At 32.2% G+C, this 23,827-nt stretch overlaps 1 protein-coding gene across 4 annotated transcripts in view; it reads right to left on the bottom strand.

Moving 5' to 3' along the window:
- LOC145269513 (uncharacterized) overlaps positions 1-23,827 on the bottom strand; it is a 100,121-nt gene that overhangs the window by 65,354 nt on the left and 10,940 nt on the right. For 2 of the 4 annotated variants that reach the window (XM_080125255.1, XM_080125257.1), the window contains exon 2: positions 14,828-14,985. In XM_080125255.1, the coding sequence (XP_079981381.1) occupies positions 14,828-14,870 (43 nt within the window). In that variant the 5' untranslated portion in view covers positions 14,871-14,985. Of the gene's footprint in view, positions 1-6,622; positions 6,956-14,827; positions 14,986-23,827 lie in introns of those variants that run through there. The other 2 variants (XM_080125256.1, XM_080125258.1) reach the window with 2 other exon arrangements.

Consider the following 23,827-nt stretch of genomic DNA (forward strand, 5'->3'; position numbering starts at 1 on the left):
ATATCCCGTTGCATTGCTTTTCTTTGTAAAGTTCTTGGTTGGTGCGTATGGTTTTCTAACTTTTCTTACATATGTCACTCCGGATTCTTCTATATTTTTTGAATCCTTTTTTAGTGTAATGGCCCTTTCACAGTCCTCTGCTAGTTTCTGGAGGGTTAAATCTTGCTCAGATTCCAGCTTAGACAACACTCGTCTGCGTATTTCTGCATTTTTCGTGGAAACTAACCCTTGAGCGAAGATTAGACATTTAAAATCTTCTACCGTTAGTTCTGCAAGCTTAAAATTATCGCAGTTTTTATTGACAACTGATGCGTATGTCAAATAATCTTGGTTGTCCATCTTTCTTAGATTCATGCACACCCATCTTTTATGAAAAAGAGATATATTTGGATTAAATAATTCTTTTAGTAATTTTACAGCTTCCATGAACTCTAATTCCGCAGTTTTTTTTTAGGTAATATGTAATCTATGAATTTGCTGTGTTCTGATGTACCCAATTTTCTGAGTAAGGGCTCACTTTCTGACTATTTGGCCAATTTTTACAGTCCAGTTGAAAAACATCCTCGTATCTTGTGTAGTATGCTTCAAAATTCTTCTCTTCCTCAGGCACATAATGAAATGTGTCCATGCTATTAAAAATAGTTGTATGGGAGAAATTAACACTATCGACATTTTCTCGATTACTCTTTAGTAGTTCCAGTGTTTTAGCAAAACGTTCCTCTTGTCTTTCTTCATATTCCAATTGTAGTTTCTTATGCCTTTCTTCCTGTTCCAATTGTAGTTTTTTTCTGCTTTAATTGCGCCATTTTCTGCTTTTCTTCTTGTTCCTGCTGCCATTTCAATAATCTGTCCTCTCTCTTTTCCTCGCGGTCAGCCTGTGCCTGTATTTGTGTTTGCAAAAGCTCGTTTTGTGTAGCTTGTCTGCGTTCATCCCGCTCAGCCTGTAAAAATTGCATGAACATTTTTGATAAGTCTTCCATGTTTTTTTTTTTTTTTTTTTTGTATTTTTTTTTTTTAGTGTGTAGTTAAAAAAATATTGTACCATGTACCATATACACCGGTTTGGGTTACAACAAAAAAACAAATTGCTGTAAGCTCCTGTTTTCAATAATAATATCCCTGCTTGCAATAATATATTCTTTTTGCGAGTCACGCTGCAAAAAAAAAAAAAAAATATAAAACAGGTTTATCTGGAATCACTAAATGGAATTGACTTTCCGTTTTTAGGCACTTACTAATAAGTAACTCTTTCCACAAAATAAAAGTTTGGTTTTTTTTTTTAATCGAGTCACAATTGAATAAATTTAGTTCTTTGAGTTTTTTTTCTCTAGTATTTTAGTAATTAAAATACCTCTTAAATTGAGATTACCTTTTTTTTCCGTGACGTTTTACTGTATTATCCGTTATTCAGTGACAACTTCAAGAAAAAAATCCTTTCCTTGAATTTTAGTTTTAGCTGTGGTATTTCCTTTTAGTACCGACGTCAACCAAAACATTAATTAAAAAGTCCTTTAGTTGTTGTTTTGTTTACGGAGAACAGTAATTAGAATCCACTGGTGAACTTTTTCCGTAGGTTACTTCCTTGCTTTACGTAATACAGGTCTGACCTGTCGTTTTTGCGACAGAACAAAGTTCGCTTTTCGTTTGCAAGTTGGTCCTTTAGTAAGATTTGTCGTGTAGCGACAAAACAAAAATTCACTTTTACATTCGTTTGCAAGTCGGATTCCCAGAAAACGGCGTAAATTGTCGCTTTTGCCACGTTAGAGTTTTTTTTTCACTTGAGTTGAAACTTCTCTTTAGCGTAAAATCCGTTTGCTCGTCAACACTTTGCATTCCTTAAAAAAATGGTCAACCTTTGCGTTGTACTTTCTTTTTTTTTTTTAAATAGTTCTTCGTCAAACTGTTATATTTGACGCTTCATATCTCGTCGCCAACTGTTGTGGTTGCAAGGTTGAACAATAATTAGTAAGGAAATACAATGAAGACGCAAACAACAAGATAACGCAATAATAAGTGTATTAAAGAAAAGGTATATTTACAATATGTACAAATGACGGTGTCGAGTCAGAGAGTCTTGGTGGGAGGACATGTACACCCTTCGGCGTCACTTCTGGTGGCATTTGAGTAAGACACACCAAGGCCAACCTAGGCTTGCCATTTATAGTGTTATGTTATTCGCATATGCAAATAAGTGGTTGCCACCATAACAAAATTTCCGTTCCATTTTTACAACAACCGTAAAGCAGAGCATTCTTTGCAATTTAAGCAAAAAAATAAATATTTAGGTTTGGCTATAAATTCCTAAACTCATTTCACACTAAATAATTTAGGTGACTGAAATAGGAATTTAATTGAAGCTTTAATTTCATGAATGGTAAAAAGGTGATCTACAATGGTCGATTTGCTGCTAATATACATTTTTCGATGAATATCTGAGAGGAAAGGGATCATTAGTGGTGAATTTAAATTAAATTTCAATCACATGGTTACATTATCAATAACCACGTGATTGAATCCGCTTAAAATTTACCCATATTGTAAACACAATATGTTTACATTAAGCGAGACCATGGCCTGCCGTGGTGAAACCAAAAGTTCCTTTTAGTGATGTCACGTGATGGCAGGCAGTGATAACTATGTCCCCAAATAACAAAAAAAAAATGGCCACATTGTTACAAAGGAATCCACCTATTAAAGAAAAATTAAGTATAATGTTATAATTAAAAAGAGATATATAACAACACGTATGGGTACGGTAAAAAAATATTATACCAAAATGTCGAAGCAATCGGTCCAGTGGTTATGTAAATTATTAATAAGTAACGAACCAAGAATTAGATTTTTTTATATATATAGATATATACACATTCCTCAAGAAAAATTGCATTTTGTATGATTTATTTACTTTTATTATTTTTTGCAAATTTTTATCAATAAAAGTTGTTTTTTTCCTCAATAAAAGATAAATTTTTTACCATAAATTGTTAGGTGAAAGTTAATTTTTTTTCAGGAAAACTTGCACTTTTTTTTAAAAGAAAGTTGGCAGTAAACGTTTCTTTTTGAAAACTGAATTTTTATTATAAAAATAAAAGATAGATGCTTTATATGAACACTGTAAATAGGTAGGTGAAAGTAGAGAAAACTTTGATTTTTTTCAAGAGAATGTACAAATTATTTTTCTGTCAACAGATGTTAAGAAAATAAACAGAAAGAAATATTCCCATCATTAATTATGCAAAAAAGTAAATAAAATGTTGATTTAGTGTTTCAATATTTGAACAACGCTCGGCTGAATCCGGTGATTGCCGATCGACCCCTAACCATAATTGGAATCGGGGGGGGGGGTCAAATTCTGCATGAATACCATTCATTTTAATTTCGTCTTTTGTTCAATTTTTTGAGTGGGCTATCAGCAATTGCAAACTAACAAATGTAACCAAAATGATAAAAATTCAACAATTAAATAATTTTAATAAGTGCTCAGCTTCTAATAAACATCCGCATTGGAAGCACTCAAGGGAAGGACTAAAGCAAATTATTGCCAGTATGTTTAGGAGAGGTTCTAGTTTTTTTTCAATATTTTCAGCAGATTTGACACTCAGCTATCATATTTTTATGGGTCGCTCGGTAACTTATGGAAAAACTTGCGAAGTATGCGCTGTTTTACGGTTGTTGTAAAAAAGTGGAACGAAAAATTAATTTCGCTCCGTTTTTTACTTTTTTTTAATTCCCCCAAACGAATATAATCAAAAGAATAACATTCAACAATTGTACTTTATATATATAAAACACGAAATAAAAAAAAAATTAACGAAAGGGAAATAATTCCATTTTTAAACGAAAAAAGTCAGTTTGTTATATATAAGTTCCTTTTAGTGATGTCACGTGATAGCAGGCGGTGATAAATATATGTCCCTAAAAAAATGGCCAAATCTTTACAAAGAAATCAATCTCTTTATTAAAGAAAATTTAAGTATAATGTTATAATTAAAAAGGGATATATAAAAACACGCGTGGGTACAGTAAACATATTATAGCAAAATGCCAAAGCAATCCGTCCAGTGGTTATTAAGACTATTAATAACAAACGAACCAAGAATTATATATATATATATATATATATATATATATATATATATATATATATATATATATATATATATATATATAATAAAATTAATATTAATTCTCGACCCCGAGCTATTAATAAAACATATACATATATAGGTGCTACTTCAACTTTAATAAAGAAAAGAATTTCAAACCACACTTCTTCTTTCAATAACCAAAATTCAAATAATAACCAGGGAACTTCTCTAACTACACTGGTTAAAAAGCTTAACTCTGCCAATACCCACTTTTCAATTAAATGGACCATCCTAAAAAAAGTTAAGTCTTACACTCCAGGATCTAAGTCTTGTCACCTCTGTACATCTGAAGCTATAACTATTATAACCTCCCCTCAAAGTAGTAATCACCGGACTATCCATTCATGTGAAATCTTTTTATTTTTCTTTTTCTTTTGCCTCCTGTTCCCCTTACCTCACCTTTTTTTTTTAACCAAGTAAGATCTGTGACTTACTTGTAGTTTCATTAAATACTTTTACATGCAAAATTCGATCCTGCATTTTGCTAATTCCTGCCCTCTGATGAGAAGGAGAGTATTTCTTCGAAACTCCGCGGATTAAGGACTATCCACTTATCTTGTGCTTCCTTTTTTAAAATTAAATATGTTTTTAACTCTTTTTCAAGATGTCTTTTAACATGTTTTATTAATCATTTGTTCATATATATATATATATATATATATATATATATATATATATATATATATATATATATATATATATATATATATATAAGTGTCGTATGTAAGGAGGGGCGGTCCGGGTGATAGCAAAAGAGGGGTAACACAATGTCAGTGAGGTGACTTTTGAACAGTCCGCCCCGAATGACGGTTATGTATGGCTTTGATACCGACCGTCCATGAATTTTCTTCTAAGAAGAAAGGACAATTCTCCATTTGGATAATAATTATTATAATTGTACATTGGGATACTGTTAATCTAACAAAATATAGTAAGTGAACCTGTTTTTGAACTTTTATTTCTATCGGAGAAAGTCGATTATTTCATTTTATTTATTTATTTTTTTTTTACTGGAAAACAAACAATTTTTATATAAGAATATTTTTCAGTTCGTTCTTTTAATAATAAATAAAACTTTTCATTGAGTATTTCCAAATATTTTAAAGTTACAAGCAGTTTTCACGACAGTTTTATTGTTGTTGTTGTTGTTGTTGTTTACGATCGATGAATTCAATATTTTAGCACCGGGCGTAATTTATTTCTTTGAAATATATTTAAAACATCAAGTTTATTTTTTTTATAACATTTTAACATGACTGAAACGGGAAATGAAATAGGAAATTTTTTATTCTCTCCCGAGATATACGCACAACACAAATTAATTAAAAATTCATTAACTAATCAGTTTTAATTAAAGTTTTGATATGAACTAAAAATAAAGAGTACATTAAATTTTAGTTAACATATTTTCTTGTCTTTATCTTTTAAATAAATGTTGTTTGCTTTGCGCCGTGCTGAAATATTATTTAGAAAGCTATTCTTAACGGGGGGGGGGGTTATAACTATTCTGCACTTTCACCTAACAATTTAATAAAAAAAACGTTTTTTTTTTACTATATACATAGATTCGAAAAGGCTGTAAAAACAAATATATAACAAATAAATGCTATCAAAGGCAAGATTAATTACTTTTGTACCTAACTGGATAAGTATTTAGCGTTTTTATTTAATGTAAAATGTTTATTCGATTCGAAAATCATAGTGTTTATCGATATATTTGAAAAAGACAAATGGCGGCGAGCTCGCTGTTGAATACGTTAAGTTTAGGGAAATAAGTCCAAACTAAAAAAAATATACAAAATACTGTTAGAAATATACAAAATACTGTTAGAAACTCAGTCAATATATGTTACCGTGACACAGGCTGACATATATTGAGTGTGTTTCTAACAAAAATGATACCATAAAAATTTAATTCAACTTGGAAATACTATTTAAAATACACGTGCATACACTGCACAAGCACCCTTATAATAATAATAATAATAATAATAATAATAATAATAATAAACTGGTGTAGATGACATACCAACTAGTTGTGAAGCTTCAGGGAGGATGGAAAGACCGAGATGGGAGAGTACTAACTAAATCTCCACTGGAAGTGTGCAGTTCAGATCTGGTACCTTGGGGAGACATTTTGTCACCCAAACCCTATGGCTGCCGGAATGACATGAGCCGAACTGAAGAGGGCCAGCCAGAACCGGGTCCACTGGAGGAGCATCTTTGCGGCCTAAACAGCTCAAACAGTGCCGAAAACTTTAGTGAGCCCCCTGCCCCCACCCCGCAAAAACTCTTGATAGTGCTACCCGTTGTTCGATAAACTTTTTCTGCAGTTGTCGGGCATAGATGCCACGATTTAAAGCCTCTTTCGCATTCCGGAATAACAAAGAGGACACACCCACACACAGTAATCCAGTTAAGCAGGATCTTAAAAAAAAAAAAAAAAAAAAAAAAAAAAAAAAGGCCTAACTTACCGCTTCAAAAAGGTTTATACCTTTACAATTGCCACAGGCCGATCGAGTTCATATATAGATGTATGCATGAATCATTACTTGTATCCTGGTCGTTGTAGTTTCAATTTTCCGTTTGCCTAAATAGCGGAGCGAATTTTATGAAAGAAGTAGGTAGGTGATGGTGTTGGAAATCACGTGCTTGTGTCATTAATATTTCGCCATTGTGAAAAAAAAAAAAAAAAAATTACGTTTGGAATGATGTCGTTCAAATATGTCGCTCCCTCGACCTCTCTTTTTGAAACCATCACCTCATCATAAATTCCATAGCATATACATTCAACGATTCTCGAACCTATTGCTTCTTGTATAGTACGTATTAAAGCTCGTTGAAAACTATACAGTGAAACTATATAGTAAAACTAGCAGGTCACCCGGAGTTGCCCGGTCGTAAAATACGCTTAAAGTATATTACGATCATATAATATTATAATTCATGCAGATTTCGTATTTATTATTAGAGACCCGATTCTCTATCGATTATTATATTGTACCCAATATATAGTAGTGAGTAAAAAAAAAAAATGACTTGTGTACCATCGGATAGAATCGAAACCAACACATATGTCTCTCCAGCCTTATCTGCTAGCCCAAATCCATACGTATACACCCCCCAACACACACACACACACACACACACACACACACACACACACACACACACACACACACACACACACGTGTGTGCGTGTCAATGACTGTGTCTTGACATTTCATTTTGGTTTATGCTATTTACGTTTTTATTTCAATAAATATTCGATTCGTATACATGATAAAGTAATCAATGTGTAATTATAAAGTTATAGTGACGTGAGAAATACACACACAAGGCTTATAATTTTCTTCATACAAAAACTAACCCGTGAAAATTCCCCACTTGTATTTGTCATTTTTTTTTTGTATATTGTTGAGTGTACTCTATGAACTTTCGGTATGAAGGTAGACCCCACGATATCATTGTAACCGTCAAACCTTTTTGACTTGTGTTCTGATGAACTCGGGAATCCTTATGTCCAACTCAAGAATTTGTAAGAATTTCGAACACCTAAGCCTTATGTTTGACGGAACGAAGGCGCTATACTTTTGAATTTTGCATATTTAAAAAATTTCGCAGATTGTATTAAAGATGCAGAAAGATATCATCAAAGATAAATAATCTATTTTATTTTCGTTTACAAACTTTAGAAATCACCTAATATGAGTTACCAAAGAAGGAGAATGATAAAAAGAATAATAAAAATAAAGGGTTAGGATATTAGTAAGATAAAACCCGTGACAAATGGATCGTTCAAGTGCTTTGCTCATCGTCCTACACATAACCCTCCCACCCATATTAGGAAACGAAATGAAGAAAAGTTTTTTTTTTGTTGCTTTTTTTGTGTCTTGAAATGTCAGTTTTCGAAGGTAATTCATGGCATGAAGACGTAATCTCCCATTAGCACGGGTGATTACAGAAACATGTATGCGCATATGTAGCCATTAATATTTGTATAAATAAACTTAATATACCTTCATTGAGCACTTTTTGGTAGACACATGTTGTTTCATTGGATGTATCTTTAGGAAACTAAACTACCGCTATAATATATATATATATATATATATATATATATATATATATATATATATATATATATAGTGGAAATGGTAATTAATAAAAACTGAAGAAAGTGCTCAATACTGTTGTAGAGCAAATATGTGTTTTATTTCTGTAAAAGTCTGAGGAAGCTACAGACGGCAAAAAAAAAAAAAAAACGGCCGGGTAGCTGAAACAATAATGTAACTTAACAGAAAGATACGATGATAAAAAATAAAACGTATATATATATATATATATATATATATATATATATATATATATATATATATATATATATATATATATATATATACATATATATATATATATATATATATATATATATATATATATATATATATATGTATGTATGTATGTATGTATGTGTGTGTGTGTGTGTATGGATGATTTAAAAAATCCAGGAATAAAAATCAGGTATATTGAGAGTGCAAGTGATGCACCGCTTCTAAAAATAAAAACAAACAATTCTATCCAATATATAGTAGTAATTTAAAAAAAAATTACTTGTGTACCATCAGATAGAATCGAAACCAACACATATGTCTCTCCAGCCTTATCCGTTAGCCCAAATCCATACGTATACCCCCCACACACAAACGTTGTTTAACCTATAAGCTTTAAATGAGTTCTTTCTATTGCCTGTTTTTTTTTCGTTGCAAGTAAAATGCTTTTATTATTGTTAATGTTGTTGATAAACAGACGAGGTGTCAGCGAACTCTTAATTTGCGATTTTTTTTTTTTTTTTTTTTTTTTAGCGCTGGCTCGCTTAAATGTATAAAAATCGGTATAAAAGCTCTTAGAAGCATTAGAAATGTATATAAACTTTGAGTAAACAGAAAAAAAAAGTGTCATTTATTTTTGAAAAATTTACATAACAAAACATTTCCGCATTCAATTTTACAACTGGGCAAGGCCGGGCGCCCTCCCCCCTCTGCTAAGTAACCTACCTTGGCTAGGTGACATGAGTGATTCATGTACAAATTTAATCTCTTTGTTTGTACAACAATGCTATTTTGCATCGAATGCACAAGTTGTTTTCCCATCAGGATCATTCTGACTTTAATTTGAAAAGATGCCCCACCCCCAATAATTCTATTATTTATTTATTTATTTATTTATTTATTTATTCAAATGTAGTTACGGTTTTCACTACGTCGGGAAGACGTTGCAAAGATTGGACATCCGGGTCAAATAACACGTTTCAACAAAAGTTTTCTATTCAAATTATTTATAATATAGTATGTTTTGAATAATACTTATGGCTCGTCCATTATTGAATATCTTATAAATTAGCATTCACGTACCTCTGATTTCAACGTCGACTTATTCTCCATTCTAAATAAGTCGTACTTTTGTTTTTACATGGTAGTCACCACTTATCAAGGCCCGGAAGCCACTCGGGGATAAGACGTGTACAGTAATCAATGGGATAATATCGCGTTAATCGTTAGTAATGGAGATTTGATAAAGTGTCTTACTTAAGGGGGCGGTTTATCAGGAATTTGTTTATGTTGGACTTGAAGATATCCAAGTTGTAGTCAGGTGGGAAACAGGCAAACGGAAGAGAATTCCACAGGAGTGGACTTCTAAGAAAGAAGCTTTATTCGTGGAATCTACGTTTTGATTTAGGCACAAATAACGAGTGGAGGAAATTATTGACAGTGGTTTCAGCTAGACGGGCGTTTTTCGTGAAAGATTGGCGAGGGGGAACAGAGATAGGAGCTCAGACGAGCACTTGCCATGGAAATAACGATGAAACAAAGACAGGCTCGCAACGTCTCTTCTGCTCGCAACGTGTTTTGGGCAAGCTGGATTTTCCCCATATTAAAAACGACCTTGTGTATAACTCTGCCCTCGTGGGAAGGCAGGTAAATAGGAACGTGTATATTTACAGCATGGCTCAATAGTTTTTGTTAGAGGTGCCCAAAATATACAGATAGGCATATTTTCAAGTTATCTTGCCTTGGGCAACAGTCATTTGGTAAAGAAACAAAGATATAAATGTTTGTTTCTTTACCATTTTTTTTTCAGTTTCTTGTCTATAATAATAATTGCTTGAAAATTCGGTGCTTGCTTAGTTATAGTCGACTTATCCTATCATTTGAAGATTATAGAAACCATTACGTTTTTGTGAACTTCTGTTTGTAAACGAATAGAAAATCTGCTTGGACTTAATGTGGCTTCTATTTCATTCTCCTCGTTATAATCTCCAAAATCATGATATTTTCCTTTTAATTTTAATCCCAACCTCGATTTAGTTCTGTTGAGCGAGGTTCAAAACCGGTTAGCTGGACATGTCCGTCTTGTTTTTTTTAATTATTTTAATGCATTTATGTTTTAAAATGCATACATTAGTCATATTAAAGTTTTGTACCGCAAACAAATATTTTTACAATGTTGATATATTTATGGATAAACGTTCGTATTACTTGCATTCATCGAACTTTTTATATATAGGCATCACCACTTATCAAGGCCAAGAGACCACTCGAGGATAAGGGGTAAAGAGTGTACAGTAGAAATTGGAGAATATAGTAATCGTTAGTAATGGAAATTCGGTAAATTTGTTGACTTATATGGAACGACTCATCAAAAACTTGTTTACGTTGGACTTGAACACAGCCATATTGTAGTCAACTGGAAAGCAGGAAAACGGAAGACAATTCCATAGACGTGCAGTTCTAAGAAAGAAGCTTTGATAATAAAATTTACGTTTAGGTTTAGGCACAGATAAAGAGTGGGAGGAATTAGTGATAGTGTTTTTTCTGCTAGACGGGTGTTTCTTGTGAAAGTTTGGCGAGGGGGGACCAGCCGAGCACTTGCCATGAAAATAACGATACATCAGAGACAAACTCGCAACATCTCTTCTGTGAGATAGAGGTTGCAGAGAAGAGAAAAGGACATCTCCTACGAGGCTACAAAGTCTATTTTGAATTCTATCAAAGCAGGATAAGTCCTTTCTAGCAGCTCCTGCCCAGATGTGGCAACAGCATTCCATCCTTGGACGTAGCTGCCTCTTATATAGATAGAGAATTGCATCATCATCTACTGTTCTTATCTAAAGTGTGATTTTCTTCAGGTGTATCATGTCGAACTCGGGAATTTAGACGGAATTCTGAGCGGAACGCTTTATTTACTTCACGAGGGTGGCATGCTCTTGTTCCGTCAACCATGACTGGATAGAAGCCTTTAGTAATTCGCAATTATATTTTTTTTGTCGCCTACACTGAGGATTGAACCTTCAGCCTTATGGAGAATGTCACTTATTACAATTGATTTTTCCAAGTACTCTAACCACTGTGCCACGGGTCCTTGCGGTATGGGCGACCGAAAAAAATACAAATATGAATTACTTATGATCTCTATCAAATCATGGCTGACGGAACAAGAGTATGCTACCTCCGTGAAGTAAATAAAGAGTTCCACTCGAAATTCCGTCCAAATTCCCGAGTTCAACAGAAACATTCCCGAGTTCGACAAGATACACCTGAAGAAGGTCGGAGGCTACATCAACCGAAATGTTGTGAAAATGACACTGAAGATGAGAACAGTAGTCCGATGAATCCAAATAATACGAATAACCAATCCTCATCTCAAAAATTCAGAAACGTTAGATAAACGTCATTACTTTTGATTGTGCCATTTTCCGCTACCGAAAGAAATCTATTGAAATGCAGTAAGTAAATCGGGTATGCGAAAAAGATTATTTTTTTTCGAATACATAACAACAGAAAAATATGTATCAAATAAATGTAAAGGATATTTTTTTTTACAATTTTTGTGATTAATTAAAATTTGAAAACCAAAATTATCTTAACATAAATGGCCTTAACTCATGACGTAAAAATATTTTTATTGAATCCTAACCCTAACCCTAAGTCTGGGCTAGTAATTATTTATTATTAGAACTTAATTCGGCCAGGTGATTAAAAGTAAAAAACAGAATATATATATATATATATATATATATATATATATATATATATATATATATATATATATATATATATATATATATATATAAATTCTATGCAATTATACACAATGTAGAAACTATGGATATATAGAATTAAGCGTAATAGATAAACGAAAACAATCATTAATTAATAAAGGTTCGTTTTTCAAAGGAATGTGCAAATTAGTTAACCTTCATATCTATTACTGTATATATTAAGACGTTTGTTTTAATAATTTTTTTTATAGAAAAATAGGCCGTTAATGTTCATGTCATAGTGAAAAAAAATCATAAAATTAAATTTATAATTTATATAAATTTATAATTTATATAAATTTATATAAATTTATAATTTATATAAATTTATAATTTAAAAATTATCAAATCACGCAGTTGTCATAGTTGCATATACGAGGTGTCCAAAAAAGTCACTGAAAGGTTAAAATCTTTGTCATTTTACCATTAATGACTATTTTTTTCTATATTTCAGATATTTTACAGATAATATATTGAAAATTAATTACAGATAATTATAGCATTGAACAACGTATGCAAATTGTGAAATTGTTTTACCAAAATCAGGGATCAATTGTTTTTACACATAGAGCTTATCGACGGCATTCCCATGTAAGAGATAGCCTATATTACAACACAATTCGAAACACTGTGCACCGATTTGAAGACCAAGGAGCTGTACTTCATCTCCCATGAGCTGGCAGATCTTGAAACGTCATCGCAAATAGGGAAACAGTGCGAAAGAGCGTGGAGCAGCATCCTGAAACATCGATTCGACGACGTTGCACACAACTTGGGATATGTCGAAGCTCACTACACAATATTCTGCACAGTTTAAAACTCTTTGCTTACAAAGTGCAGCTTGTTCAACACTTAAAACTCGAAGATTTTTAAACAAGGGTTCAATATGCAGTTCAAATGCAAGAATTTGTCCGAAATGACTCCAATTCCTTGCAAAAGTTGATTATGTTAAATGAAGCCCATTTCATTTGAATGGATTCGTTAACAAACGAAATGACAGATTTGGGGCTTTGAAAATCCAAGGGCAATCCATCAAAAGCAGTTGCATTCCATAAAATGCACTGTATCGTGTGCAGTAATGGAGGAGGAAGTTACTGGACCTTATGTTTTGAAACTCAAGACGAAAATGCTGTCACTGTTACTGGAGAGAGATACCAACTTCCTGCGCCCACAAATTCAAAATAGGCCCAGATTATGGTCCCAACAAGTTGAGACAATGGCACATACGGTAAGAGACACCATGGAACTTCCCAGCCAATGCTTTGGCAAAAACTTTATCTCTTGCTATGGCAATGCCAAATGGCCACCACATTTCCCAGACTTGATTAACTCCGACTTTTTCTTCTAGGGATATCTTAAAGAAAGAAAACTCAAGCCTTGCAAGAATTGAAGAAAAACATAGGAACGAAATAAGGGAGTTAAATCGCAATCCAGAGATTCTGCAATCCGTCATAAACAATGTTTTAGAAAGAGCACCAAAATGCGAAGCTGAAAATGGGCAACATTTAAAAGACATTTTTTTTAATAAAAAAAATTGTTTGAATTTTGCATATTTTAAAAATTTGTTTGAATTTTGCATATTTAAAAAAATTGTTTGAATTTTGCATATTTAAAAAAATTGTTTGAATTTTGCATATTTAAAAAAATTGTTTGAATTTTGCATATTTAAAAAAATTGTTTGAATTTTGCATATTTAAAAAAATTGTTTGAATTTTGCATATTTAAAAAAATTGTTTGAATTTTGCATATTTAAAAAAATTGTTTGAATTTTGCATATTTAAAAAAATTGTTTGAATTTTGCATATTTAAAAAAATTGTTTGAATTTTGCATATTTAAAAAAATTGTTTGAATTTTGCATATTAAAAAAATTGTTTGAATTTTGCATATTTTAAAAATTGTTTGAATTTTGCATATTTAAAAAAATTGTTTGAATTTTGCATATTTTAAAAAATGTTTGAATTTTGCATATTTTAAAAATTGTTTGAATTTTGCATATTTAAAAAAATTGTTTGAAGTTTGCATATTTAAAAAATTTCGCAATGTCAGATTGTATTAAAGATGCAGAAAGATATCATCAAAAATAAATAATCTATTTTATTTTCGTTTACAAACTTTAGAAATCACCTAATATGAGTTACTAAAACTACCGCCACAATATATATATATATATATATATATATATATATATATATATATATATATATATATATATATATATAGTAGAAATGGTAATTAATAAAAACTGAAGAAAGTGCTCAATACTGTTGTAGATCAAATATGCGTTTTATTTCTGTAAAAGTCTGAGGAAGCTACAGACGGCAAAAAAAACGGCCGGGTAGCTCAAACAATGTAACTTAACAGAAAGATACGGTAATAAAAAATAAAACGTATATATATATATATATATATATATATATATATATATATATATATATATATGTGTGTGTGTGTGTGTGTGTGTGTGTGTGTGTGTGTGTGTGTATAGATAATTTAAAAAATTCAGGAATAAAAATCAGGCATATTGAGAGTGCAAGTGATGCACCGGTTCTAAAAATAAGAACAAACAATTCTACTTACCAATATAAACAACTGTGACACTGAGTGTGGTCCACTTCATCATTTTGTTTTTTGATACTTGATAAGCGCTTTCTTTGTCTGCAGAGTTTTAAACATTTATTGGCTTAAATTGACGACCTGCTTCATCTATCCATGTGCGTATATATTCGATCTTTCTCCTGAAAGAAATATGTGAACCCTATATTTACCAACCAATAATGTACGAACAAATAAGACGCGCCTCAAAATTGCATCTACCACGTTTTTGTAGAAACAAAGGGTCCAGTTAGATTAAGACAAAGTTATTTAAAAAAGAAAAAATAATAAGTGCGTGTTGACAACTACGTCCGCACAATAAATTTTCTTTTCCAAAATTTCAATATTTTCTATAAAAAAAATTCGATACGAGGAGTCAATAAGCAGGATACTCGATGTGTTGCTCATACCAAGCGAGAATACGTCCTTGACAATCAATGCGACAATGGTTTTGTTGTTGTCAGCTTTAGATGTGGCCGACCTAATGTAACTAAGACCGGTGCATTGTTCAAGATATGGACGTGTTATTAAAGAGCCAAATCCGTCGCCCAGTCGGGCTGCCAAGAAAGAAATCAGAGCTTTGCTTCTTAAATCATTAATACACTGTAAATTTTACATTCAAACCAACAAAAGAAAATCACATTATTTGATGTATACTGGGACTATTTATTAAAATATAATAAAAAAAACAAGAATTGTGAATGTAAAATTACATTTGCTTGAAGCAGAATACAATAAACCCTACCCCTAACCAACAAAACTGTATTCTATTTTTACTGACAACCGGATTTAACATGACATCCGGAATCCACAATAAAAAAATTATACAAACATATATACACAATGACAAAATAATATAAACATATACACACAATGAAAAAATAATATAAACATATACACACAATGACAAAATAATACAAACATATACACACAATAACAAAATAATATAAACATATACACATAATGACAAAATAATGCGAATATATACACACAATGAAAAAATAATGCGAATATATACACACAATGAGAAAATAATATAAACATATGCACACAATGACAAAATAATATAAACATATACACACAATGAGAAAATAATATAAACATATACACACAATGAAAAAATAATATAAACATATACACACAATGACAAAATAATATAAACATATACACACAATGACAAAATAATATAAACATATACATATAATGACAAAATAATATAAACATATACACACAATGACAAAATAATATAAACATATGCACACAATGAAAAAATAACATAAACATATACACACAATGACGAAATAATATGACCATATACACACAATGACAAAATGATATTGCCATATATACACAATGACAAAATAATATAAACATATACACACAATGACAAAATAATATGACAAAATAATATAAACATATACACACAATGACAAAATGATATTGCCATATAAACACAATGACAAATTAATACAAACATACACACAATGACAAAATAATATAAACATATACACACAATGACAAAGTAATATAAACATATACACACAATGACAAAATAATATAAACATATAAACACAATGACAAATTAATACAAACATATACACACAATGACAAAATAATATAAACATATACACACAATGACAAAGTAATATAAACATATACACACAATGACAAAATGATATTGCCATATACACACAATGACAAATTAATACAAACATATACACACAATGACAAAATAATATAAACATATACACACAATGACAAAGTAATATAAACATATACACACAATGACAAAATTATATAAACATATAAACACAATGACAAATTAATACAAACATATACACATAATGACAAAATAATATAAACATATACACACAATGACAAAATAATATAAACACATATACACACAATGACAAAGTAATATAAACATATACACACAATGAAAAGATAATGCGAACATATACAGACAATAACAAAATAATGGAAACATATACACACAATTACAAAATAATATAAACATATGCACACAATGACAAAATGATAAACATATACACACAATGACAAAATAATATAAACATATACACACAATGACAAAATATATAAACATATACACACGATGAAAAGATAATGCGAACACACAATAACAAAATAATGGAAACATATATAAACAATGACAAAATAATGGAAACATATACACGCAATGAAAAAATAATACAAACATATAGACATAATAACAAAATAATACAAACATATACACACAATGACAAAATGATACAAACATATACACAGAATTTTTTTTTTTTACACAGTGATCACCACTTATCAAGGCCCGGAAGCCACTCAGAGATAAGGGTTATTGCAAGTATATTACGTTAGTGTGGAGATTTGATGAAGTGTTTACTTAAGGGGGCGGTTCATTAGGAATTTGTTTACATTGGACTTGAAGACATCCAAGTTGTAGTCCGGTGGGAAGCAGGCAGACGGAACAGAGTTCCACAGGCGTGCTGTTCTAAGAAAGAAGCTTTGTTCATGGAATCCGCGTTTTGATTTAGGCACAGGTTTAGAGTGGGGGAAATTTTTCACAGTGGATTCAGCTAGACGGGTGTTTTTCGTGAAAGATTGGCGAGGGGGGATCAGAGATTGGAGTTCAGACGAGCACCTGCCATGGAAATAACGATAAAACAAGGATAGGCTCGCAACGTCTCTTCTGTGGGAGAGAGGTTGCAGTGTAGAGAAAAGGGCATCCCCCACTAAGCCACGAAGTCTATTTTGTACTCTGTCAAGGCAGGATAGGCTGTTTTTAGCGGCTCCGGCCCAGATATGGCAACAGTATTCCACCCTTGGACGTACTTGGCTTTTATATAGATAGAGAATTGCATCAGAAGTGAGATATCTTCTGGAGCGATAGAAGGATGCCACCATCTTTCCAGCGACCTTGGCAACAGACTTGATGTACGTGTTCTATTTCAGATCAGGAGTAAAGGTCAAACCCAGATGACAAAATAATACAAACATATACACAAAATGACAAAATAATTTAAATTATACCGACAATGACAATATAATACAAACATATACACACAATGAAAAAATAATGCAGCATATAGACACAATGACAAAATAATGCAAACACACACAATGAAACAATAATACAAATATAAACACACACAATGAAAAAATTATGCAACCATATATACACAATGTCAAAATAATACAAATATGAACACAATGAAAAAAATAATACAAATATATACACACAATAACAAAATAATACAAATATATGCGCACAATGAAAAAATAATACAAATATATACACACAATAACAAAATAATACAAATATATACACCCAATAACAAAATAATACAAATATATACGCACAATAACAAAATAATACAAATATATACACACAATAACAAAATAATACAAATATATACACACAATGAAAAATAATACAAATATATACGCACAATGAAAAAATAATACAAATATATACACACAATGAAAAAATAAAACAAATATATACACACAATGAAAAAATAAAACAAATATATACACACAATGAAAAAATAATACAAATATTTAAAAACTTTCTTTATATAATTAATATATTTTAAATCAATATTAATTTTCTTTTCATCATTATCTGACATTATTGCTAACAACGGAAGAATCATATTTTTTATTTTTATTTATATTTAGTTTTTAAATTCTTGAGATGTTGAATGTTAATTTGTATTATTTGAATTATTCGGACTACTGTTCTCACCAGGGATGTCATTTTTACAACATTTCGGTCGATGTAATCTTTCAGCATCTTAAGGTTTCTTTTGTCAAACTCAGGAATCTGTGTACTGAACCCGGGAATCAATTTGGAATTACGAAATGAAACCCTTATTTAATCCACTGTTTGTTCTGTTTGTCGAGAGTTTGGTTAGCTACCCACGTTACAATTCAAAAATCTCCCATTTTACCAAAGTTCAGCAATCCATAACGCCGCAGCCGATAAAGTGCCAAGTGCTAATCAGTTCTAAGTGACAGCCATCTGAGGGTTTAATTTTCAATCCTCAGAATAGGCGATATTAAGAATATAATTACGAAGTAATGAAAACTTCTGTCTGAGAGAGTGATTGGACGGAAACAATCTACCCCGTCGCTTAAATAAAGATTTCAGTTCGAAAGTCCGTCAGAATCCCAAGTGCGTTTTTCCGACAAACGCTTGATGTGTGGTATACAAACTGTGGTGAGTTTCCGAGTGGTGTTCTTTGGTGTCTGGTCCAGATTTCTTTGAGCTAATGTTATGCTGAATAGTTGTTTTAGTGGAAGGTTTCTCTTTAACTGTCCATCTTGTCGTGATACGTGTTGCTGTTTCTACACATTGTTTTTGAAGTTGGTATATGAACTAAGTAAAGGGTTCCGTTCGAAATTCTGTCCACATTCCCGAGTCCGACAGAAACATTTATGAGTTCGACAAGATACACCCGAAGAAGGTTGGAGGTTACATCGACCGAAAAGTTATGAAAATGACACCGAAGATGAGGAGAGTCGACAGAAAAATCCAAATAATATGAATCATCTCAAAAATTGAGAAACGATATATCTCCATAGATCGCTGAACGATAACATTTTGGATATTTCGTATTTCATTGTCCTTCCACATCTTAGTAGAGGTGATACAAAGAATATAATTATGAATTACTGGAGACTTTTATGCGGTCAAGGGTGATTGAATGGGAACAATCTCCCTCATCGATTGCGTAAAGGTTTCAGTTTGAAAGTCCGTAAGATTCCTAATTGCAACAGAGAAGATTCCCTAGTTCAGCAAGACGCATCTGAAGACGGTCGGAGGTTACATTGGTCGAAAAGTTGTGAGAATAATATCCACGATAAAAACAGTCGTCACAATAATCCAAATTCTTTTACCTGTTCTGTAATATATGGAGAAAGTCAGTTAGATATGTTTGTTTTATTAGGTTGGTGCAAAAACAATATCGTTTTTTTCACATATGTTACTTTTATATATGACTAGCGGGGTTGCCTAGCGTTGCCCGGGTGAAAAGAAAAAAGTATTGGGAGGGAGGTAGGCTCTAACCCGAAGCCTTGGGGTTAATATCCTGATGACTTACCACATCATTACGAGGGCAGGAAATTGAGAACGGCTGAAATTAAACGTTTAAAAAAGCAGGTGGTTCAACGAACGTCAACGTGTGGTTTTCTAGGTCAAACGTCACGCCATAGTAGTAGAGAAAATGAAATCACAGCGCGAATTTTATAACATAATAAAAGATTCAGACGACCTCGTTTCGTAAATCGGACATATTATAATCTAGGCAGCATATAAAAAGTTGTAAGATTTAGTGACCCCCCTCCGACATACGAAAAAAATGCACACGCACACTTTCGCTTTTATAGTATATTTTTCTGAATTTCATTCATAGCCATGCTTGACATCATTTTGAAGCGCGTTTTTCGTTCTATCGAATCCTGGTATTCGTTATCTTCTCAATCTCTTCATTTATTTTGCAGATTTTTTGACAGCAAGGACAAAAGTCAGTTCTGCACGATTTTCTTGCTCGTGATATCAATGATGCGTTTGGCTTAGGAACCACTAACGAACTGTGGCACAACGGTGGTTCAAGAAATTTCGCAATGGTGATGAGAGCATCGAAGATAAAGACGGTCGCAGCCGGCCGACTGAGGTTGATAACGAACATTTGAAAGCCTTAATTTAAGCTGATCGTCGCAAAATCACACGAGAAGTTGCTGTTGAACTCGAGATCGACCACTCAACAGTCGTTCGCCATTAAAAGCAAATAGAGAAGTCAAAAAAGTTGGATAAATGGGTGGCGCATGGATTGAACGATAACCAAAAAAAAATCATTGTTTTGAGGTGTCTTTTACGCTCCTTCTGCATAACAAAAACGATCCATTTCTTGAGCGGATTGTGACGTGTGATGAAAAGTGGATCCTCTAAAACAACTGGAGACGTTCAGCACAGTGGTTGGATACCGGAGAAGCACCACAACACTTTCCGAAGCCGAAATTGCACCAAAAATGTTATGGTGATTGTTTGGTGGTCTGCGGCCGGTCTCATCCATCACAACTTCTTGAATCTGGGCAAAACAGTAGAGCAGTATCGCTGACAAATTGGAAAAATGCACCAAAAGCTCCAACGTATGTGCCTAAGATTGATCAATATGAAGGGACAAATTATCCTCCACAACAACGCTCGTCCGCATGTTGCTCAACTGACCCTGTATAAGCTGAACGAATCGGGCTACGAGATCTGCTTCACCCGCCATAGTCACCGGACCTCTCACCCACCGATTATCACTTTTTTAAGCATCTCGACAACCTCTTGCACGAAAAATGCTTCAAAAGACGAATCGGCCTTCAATGACTTCATCGCTTCCAGAACTGATTTCTATGCTAATGAGATAAATAAACATGTTTCCTTGTTTCTCATGGCAAAAATGTGTCGATTCTAATGGTTCTTATTTCGATTAATAAAGTTTATTATGATATATGTATGTATATATATATATATATATATATATATATGTATATATATATATGTATATATATATACATATATATATGAAATAAAATGGAGGTGGAAGGACCTGGATACTCAACGTTTCGCCATATATATATATACATTTATATATATGTATATATGTATATATATATATATATACATGTGTATATATATATATGTATATATATATACATGTGTATATATATATGTATATATATGTGTATATATATACATATATATACACATATATATACATATATATGTATATATATATGTATATATATGATATGTGTGTGTATATATATATATATATATATATATATATATATATATATATATATATATATATATATATATATATATATATATATGAATGTATCTTTTGAAGTTGAACGTCAAAAACGACATTATTTTTGCACAAACTTGATATATATTTTCGGGCAGGTTTGGAATGTCAAAATAGAAGAAGAAGAAGAAGAAGAAGAAGAAGAAAAAGAAGAAGAAGAAGAAGACAAAGATGAAACGAAGAACTGTTCCACTAAATTATCGCCCCATTAGCCTCATCCCTCTCTTCGCCAAAATCTTTGATACATTAATTAATGAAACACTAATCCGCCACTTCACCTTTATAAATAAACACAGTAGGTGTATGTATGTATGTATGTATGTGCGAAAATATTTAACCGATAAACTCTTAAATTACTGGTCACATAACACCGAAATTAACAAGAAATAATGGCCAATGACTCTTTATCTGAAAGTACACCTTTTAAACTCCTCGGCCTAACGTTCACAGGAAACATGAGTTGGAACAATTACATTGAGAACATTGCCAGGACCGCTGCGAAGAAGGTGGGTTCTCTCTATCGTGCTAGAAAGCTATTAACGCCTGAAAGTATCCTATACCTGTATAAGGCCACCATTCGCCCATGTAAGGAGTATTGTTGTCATATTTGGGCTGGTGCATCTGCTACTAGTCTCTCTCTCTCCTAGACAAGGTTCAAAAGAGAGTCGCCAATCTGATAGGTCCTGAACTGTCAATTAAACTTCAGCCTCTGTCACATCGACGAAATGTTGCATCCCTCTGCCTGTTCTACAAGTACTTTAACGGTGAATACTCTGACGAAATGCAAACACTTGTACCCCTGGATGTAAACACCCCCGACAAACCCGACAAGCAGCTAAATCCCACCCCTTCACGGTAGAGATCCCTAGATGCAAGAGAGCCTTCTACCCCAATAGTTTCTTTCCCAGAACAGCTAGACTTTGGAATTCCCTTCCGGGTCCCTGCTTCCCCGACTGTACTGACATGCAGAAGTTCAAGTGCAACGTGAACCGACATCTTGCTGCCCAACTTCCTACACAGTACCCCTGATGCTTATGTCCCTGATAGTAGCCCCCTATAATCAAAGTGGCAATGCCTTGTTTGAGGTGAAAATGTAAAAAAAAAAAAAATAAATAAATAAAAACAATGACGTAATCATACATCAAAGAGGGTTTACAATGAGTAAACTCTTTGTTTGGATGGATGAATAACGCGTAAAAAATATGTTGGCAAGTTGAAAATTCAAAATGTTAATTTCAACTTGCCATCATATTTCTATTACTTTTACGCATACGCAAATTCAATCACAGCTTGAAATAGTTTGATTTTAAATCTTTCTTATGTATCTGTCGGGTTAGCTCAAACGGAAGAGAACACGGCTGGAACACTGAATATTTTGGTTCCGATTCTAGCTGATGGCACCCAAGTCAATTTAAAAAAAATCTTTTGAAATCAGTACTATATAATTGGTACAATATAATAATCAATAAAGTATTGGCTCTATAATAATAAATATGAAATCTGCACGAATCTGTATGATTTTGTTATTTTTTATTATATAATTTTCAAAATGTCCTTTTTTATATTTTCATTCAATAAATCGCTTTAAAACACAAATACTGAATAACAAAAAAAAGCAGAAATACTGTTTTGCCTTTTCACAGGTTCCGGTATCGTCATGCAGAAAATTAGGGAAGACGCTAGTTGACTATAACCCATTGTTTGTTAACGTATATCGTTTTTTTTTTTTTTTTTTTTATCCCTCGACAAAAGGATGGTGGACCTGTAAATTCACCCTTGTCCGTTCGTCTGTTCGTCTGTCCGCACTTTTCTCAATAACTGCACCTTGTATTTTTTTTTGGAATTTTTGCACAAACATTAAACATGACGGATTTTCCAAGAAAACTCCGGTTAGGAGAACCTAAGGGTGCCTTTCGGGTTAAAATGGCTAAAATTGACACTTTTGTGCTTATTAAAAAAAAAAAAAAAAAAAAAAATGATGCCTTGGATTTTTATAAAACTTTCTGAAAAGTTATAACTAACTAATTTCTATATAATTTTGTTTGTATATACTTTGCGATAACTCTTGGGTGTTTCCCAGAGGCTCTTTTAGGGCTAATAAAAACAC

Source organism: Euprymna scolopes, chromosome 45 (genome assembly GCF_053919585.1).
Source record: "Euprymna scolopes isolate OS-2025 chromosome 45, ASM5391958v1, whole genome shotgun sequence".
In the NCBI taxonomy this organism is placed as follows: Eukaryota; Metazoa; Mollusca; class Cephalopoda; order Sepiida; family Sepiolidae; genus Euprymna; species Euprymna scolopes.